The 6,000-nt window shown below is 36.9% G+C and overlaps 1 protein-coding gene across 1 annotated transcript; it reads left to right on the top strand.

Annotated features, from left to right (window-relative positions):
- Positions 1-912: 912 nt before the first annotated feature.
- On the top strand, positions 913-5,845 carry lrpap1 (low density lipoprotein receptor-related protein associated protein 1). The gene is made up of 8 exons (XM_056241292.1): positions 913-1,198; positions 1,349-1,493; positions 1,653-1,783; positions 1,911-2,031; positions 3,897-4,052; positions 4,143-4,225; positions 4,369-4,545; positions 4,734-5,845. The coding sequence occupies exons 1-8, from the start codon at positions 1,037-1,039 to the stop codon at positions 4,800-4,802; spliced, it is 1,044 nt and encodes a 347-aa protein (XP_056097267.1). The 5' UTR covers positions 913-1,036; the 3' UTR covers positions 4,803-5,845.
- Positions 5,846-6,000: the final 155 nt, after the last annotated feature.

Genomic DNA, 6,000 nt, shown 5'->3' with positions numbered 1-6,000 from the left:
AATTTGGTTGGATAATGTAAGTGCATTTCAATAATGTGATGGGAAAACAAGAATGATTGACTATAGCTGTGATACAAGTTGGAAGTACCACTTTTGTACCAAAGGTTTTGAATACCACCTACTTGTGAAAATAGTACCAAAGTGACAAAAAGTTCCAGCTCTCTCTCTCTCTCTCTCTCTCTCTCTCTCAGAAACACTTGTACGTATGTTCCACAAATTTATAACATGATTGATGTTTCAAAAATGTGTCCAATTAATTTATTGTCACATTAAGTGGGTTAATCAAGCAATAAGGATTAAGTAGTGTTCTTTGTTGTTAGATAAAAATGTGTGGGCCTAATTAAATATCATGTATATTGTATTTAATTTTGAGTTGTAGCTATATGTCACACTACAATAGTGTTGGTGGCACAATTTGATACAGACTTTGTCCTACCATTGTCCTGATTCAGTCATTTAGTAGTAGCCTATATAGGGAATCTCAAAATTAGAATCTTGAATAGAATCTTGCAAAAGAGTGTTCACACCTAGTAACCCTGTTAGAGCTGACAATAATGTGAATTTCACTTCCCATGTTGCCTATTGGATTTTATGTTATTTGAAGTCCAACACATGGGCTAACACTCAGTCATTAAAAAATGAATATTGCACTTTTGGGATGTCTGTGTGTGTGATTTAAAATCTAATTCGTGGGCGGTTTCAATAAGTAGATGCCACCATATGGCTGAAGCCTGCAAGTGGGCTTCCCTTCATTCCCAGTGCGTGGTTTGATCTCATTTGCCCCTTGTTACTAGTTAACGAGCAAAGCAGCGCTGTGTGGGATTTGAAGTCTTTATAAGTAGAGTTCCTCGTTTCAAAGCGCGAATCTCTAAGAAATATAAAACTTCAATACCCATGATGCACTGCGAAGCTGGAAGTCCAGGCATGTGAATGCCGTATGATTCTCGTAGTAGCGCTTCCTGAATAGCGTTACAGATGCTCTAGAAAACATTACACATTTACGTTTTGTTTATTAATTCGCTTCTTGTGTGTCAGAATGAAAATGCAGTTTATAATTTTGATTTCTTTGTTTGTTATTGGAGCAATGGCGGGGAAGTACTCGAAAGAAATTAATGAACAAAAGGCATCTGATAAAAACAATAATCAGGTGGAATTCAGGATTGCCAAACTTAATCAGATCTGGGAAAAGGCGTTAAGGGTAAGTGATCTGACTGATTAAAAATCTACAATATTTTTGCCAGTGTTATCGGATGTTTTGATTATCCTTCTATTTAAATCTCATTGTAGCATTTCATTACTGCTCTTTTGAGCATTTTAATGCTACAGCCCATCATCTGTTCTGCTTTAGATGCAGCTTGCACCGGTGCGGCTGTCAGAACTGCACAGTGACTTGAAGATCCAGGAGAAAGATGAACTTCAGTGGAAAAAACTGAAAGCAGAAGGTTTGGACGAGGATGGAGAGAGAGAAGCCAAGCTCAGACGCAATTTTAGTAGTATGTTTTGACTCTTTTTGTTTGGTTATAGGTTATGACATTAAAAAACCCATGAAAAGGCTTGACAAACAGTTCTCTGTTGACATAATTCTTATTGCAACTGGAAGTTAGTACAGGACATATTGATGTAAAAATTATATGTATAACTTCTTTGCACAGTTATTCTGGCAAAGTATGGAATGGATGGGAAAAAAGACACCCGGACATTGGACAGCAACAGACTGAAAGATCATGATTTTAAAGAGGGAGATACATTTGATGACCCAAGGCTGGACAAGCTGTGGAACAAGGTAACTGATGTTGTGACAAAACAACCACTAAAGTGTAAATGTGTAACTCATTTGCAGGTTTACAGACTTGTTCACTTATTACTTGCTTTGCTTTGCTTAAATGTTCTCTTCAACCTTTGAACGTCAGGCCAAGTCTTCTGGCAAGTTCTCTGACGAGGAACTCCAGACCCTTCAGAGAGAATTCAAGCACCACAAAGACAGAATCAATGAGTATAACATTGTCATGGACACTGTCAGCAGGACTGAAGGTAAGAGTTTGGTCGTGTTTAGTGCCAAGATATCTCATCATAGGATTTAGGATCTCTAATTGTAAGTGGAATATCCAAAATCTTTAAATTTGACATGAAAAAAGGGAGTTGCGATAGTCTTTTCTTCTCTGTTGTGACTTATATCTGAGTGAAACGGCTTTTTGAACAAGAAAAAATGTAGGGTGGGACTTGATCAAGTCCATTGTGAATTGATCATTAGATGGTTGTGGTTTGCTATTCCTGTGTCGTCATGTGAGTGACATTACAGGTTGTCCCACCCTCATCATCAGGGAAGAGAAATATGTCGTTGTAAGAGGGAGGGGAAGTTATTTTTAATAAAGATTACGAGGCAACATGAATAAAAAAAAATTATGTACACAGATAAACCATTTATAATAAATACTGCAATATGTCACTTTTAATTTCATGGTGACTTTAAAAGGCTAAAGTGAGGCAGGATCATTTTTTAAATAGATCTAAATTTTGATGAACATATTTCTTTGAGACTTTCCAAATCTTTCAGGTTGTCTTTTTCTATATCCCTTGTCCTAACCAAGGGTTTGTTTCCTATACAGCATTGTAACTCCCTGCTTTAACCACTGTAGTACGATGTATTGTTGGAGAAATGAACTAGCTAGTCACAACCATAGTAACATGGCACCTAGTCTCAGCCTCAGACGTCACGCCCACGGAACGTTGGCTAAACGTCTGATGCATATGGTACACTTAACTGGAAACACTTCAGGAATGTCGAAGTCGTCATCTGATTGGTTGAATTTTATCGGATTTCCGGGGGGCGCGAGTGTCGCATTTATTTTCGGTCCGCCGGGAAACAAAGCGCAGACGTGTGATTGCGGAAGAAAAACTGTTGTGTTTACATGAGTGACAATGAGCATTTATCAAGATCAGCTAAACGTAGGATTCTCAAAAGTATGCGAGGTTCACGGCATAGACTCTTGAAGTTGTTTTCTCCTTCTTTGATTTTCTATGCCGACTGACTTGTTGCACGCTGGTCTGTTGTTGTGGGGACATTTCCACACCCCGAAACGTGACGCTGAACGAAACGATCTGTAATTGGTTGTTTTACATGTCGGTCAAACGGCCTTATGGGCGGGCCTTGGCCAAAGAAAGCTGCTATGAATTCCAGACCTTCAGCCGTCAGTCTGAAGGTCTGGCTACGCGAGACTACATGGCACCTGTCTTTTGAACCATGTTGATTTAACAATAAAGAACTGTCGTTATTGACGGTAGGAGGTGGAGAAATATATTCTGCAAATTATTATTATTGTAGTTCACTTGCACATTTTACAGAAAGCCGTTCATTTTAAATCATGATACATGCGGTATGTAACTGACATACACTAATTCACTATTTTTGTTCCTCAATGTTTTGTCTTAATTTGATGTTTGATTCATTGTGGATTTCCTCTTACATTATACTTTGAGGTTCCTTTACACATTTATGCACATGTGCAATTTTGACACGTTTAAATATATTTAGAATGAAATGTATGTATATTTAAATACAATGAAAGATAAAAAAAAAAATGTACTTCATGTTAGCTTGCTTATTGTGCCCAAAAGCACAATCTGTTTAAGTGTGCATGTCAAACTAACAAGAAACTATGCTTCTAATCACAGGTCAAGAGCTGTAGTTCCAACCACACAAATTTGCTATGCTTGTTATAGTTAATAACACTGAATCGTTTAACTGTGTAAGTAATGACGGAACTTGCGACCATGTTTGGTTAACACTGCTTTTGGGAAACGCACCCCATTTAGTTTAATAATAGGACTGTTTAAATTTGAACCTCTTGTGCAGATACTCAGAATTTTCATCTTCAAATTTCTGTTCTTTCCATCAGAGATCCATAAGAATGTGATAAGTCCTCTGGAGGGCGAAGTGAAGGAACATGTTCTCCATCAGAAACATGCAGATCTGAAGCAGAGAATGAGGGACCTTAACCAGGGCTTTGAACGACTCCGCAAGATCACCCATGAGGGTTACAGTGATGACAGCGGTGGCTACCTTTGCTAAGATGGAATCTGTTTCTCATTAATAAATTGCTTCATGACTTTCTGATGCTCTCTCTTATCTTTGCATATGGCAGAATTTAAGGAGCCAAGAGTCATAGAACTTTGGGAAATGGCAAAACGATCTAATCTGAGTGAAGACGAACTTGATTCTCTTAAAGTAAGCTTATGTCATTGACTGAATATCTTTTAGATTATTACTGCACAGCTAATGTTACTGATAAATATTGCATTTCAGTTTAGTTTTAATATGCTTGGCCTTGCAAACTCAAGCTTTTGGCTTAATCTGCTTATCTCATTTAGGAGGAACTTAAACACTTTGAAACAAAGGTGGAGAAGCACCAGCACTATCAGGAGCAGCTGGAACTGTCCCATCAGAAACTGAAGCATGTGGAAGCCGTGGGAGACGAAGAACATATCATGAGAAATAAAGAGAAATACAACACTCTTGCTGAGAAAGCTCGAGAAATGGGATACAAGGTAGAGCTGCAAACTGGGTTTTAGAATAACTCACATTTTTTGGTGATTGTCCTATGTGGCTTTTTCATACAAATTTTTTTTTTTTTTTTTTTTTACATAGTCATGAAGAAAATGTGTTGTGCAAAAAAATTTTTTTTATCAGTTTAAAATCTGTACTAATGCGATCACGCTTCTCTTTTTTTCTTTAGATGAAGAAACACTTGCAGGATTTGACTAATAAGATTTCTCAAAATGGATTGCAACACAATGAACTCTGAGCACTTCTGTTAGCTACAATTATTCATAGGTCACATATCACATATGCTGGGGTTATAAAGGTAGGGCATAATGTACACGAATTTAACATTTCCATTGCGAAGCTAGACTATTTGGTAAATTCTGATTTTATTTGTATGCTACTGTGAGTAGTGATCAGTTCTGCTTTTGTTGCTCATTTCCCATTTAATGTTTTTACAGCAAATGACTACAAGGTGATTTATCCAGCAAGCTTATGTATGTTATACACTCTATTGTGGAAAAATTAGTTTGTGACTCAATTTGTTTAATAATAGTTGCTTGAGGACAGCAAACACGCACGGAAACACGTGTAACATCCCACAAACGTGGGTGCAAAAGAATTTAACATTCCTCTACAACATATGCGCGTGGCATAAAGCTTTCACACATGAAAAAGCTCTCAAAGTTTTCAATATAAACTTTTTAAGCATTCATTTTAATAATTCTCAGTTTTTTTATACCCCAGTCCTGAGCATCCTAAGATTTAAAGGTTGTGAAATAAAACCCCTTAATGAACAACGGTGCACAGGCTTGCTTTAATATTACTTCTATTAACAGCTAAACTTTATCAGGAAAAAAAGTGGGCTTCAGTGGAGAAAGAGAAGCCGAGCTCACGCACTACATTAATTATATTTGACAAGGCAGACCTTGAGTCAACCATAATATTGACTGAATCACTAAATAGCAATGGGTACAGGGTACATTTCTATGATTGACAGTGTTGTCCCAAGGTAGACTTGAATCAACATCCTCATGGTTTAAACCGTTCCATCAGGTAGACACAGTCATAAAATTGAGATTTGTCATAAAAATTCTAATATAAAATCCACACGTATTCTTTAATCTATGGCACTGTTATTACTAATCTAACAAGTTTATGATTTAAAATCTTCCTATTCATACAAATCCTATAATCCAGCATTGTAATGAACTGTCAGGAATGTGATCTCCGTAAATAATAGGATCGCTTTTGTACAAGTCCACGTTTCATGTTGCACATTTCATAATAAAACAAACTGCCTGAGCCTTGTGTTTTCTATGACAAATTGAAATGGGTGAAATGCTGAGCTGCCATTGAGTGATTGTGATATTGCATCAAGCATTTAAATGATGAGCATCTTTAGTCACTGTTATATCATTTTTATCATAGTACTGCTAGTCGATATAGAAATTTCAGAA

The sequence above is a fragment of the Rhinichthys klamathensis genome, unplaced genomic scaffold (genome assembly GCF_029890125.1).
Source record: "Rhinichthys klamathensis goyatoka isolate OS25496 unplaced genomic scaffold, OSU_Roscu_1.1 h1tg000636l_1, whole genome shotgun sequence".
NCBI classification, from domain to species: Eukaryota; Metazoa; Chordata; class Actinopteri; order Cypriniformes; family Leuciscidae; genus Rhinichthys; species Rhinichthys klamathensis.
Note: the sequence above shows the minus strand (reverse complement) of the source record. Positions and strands in the feature narration are given on the sequence as shown.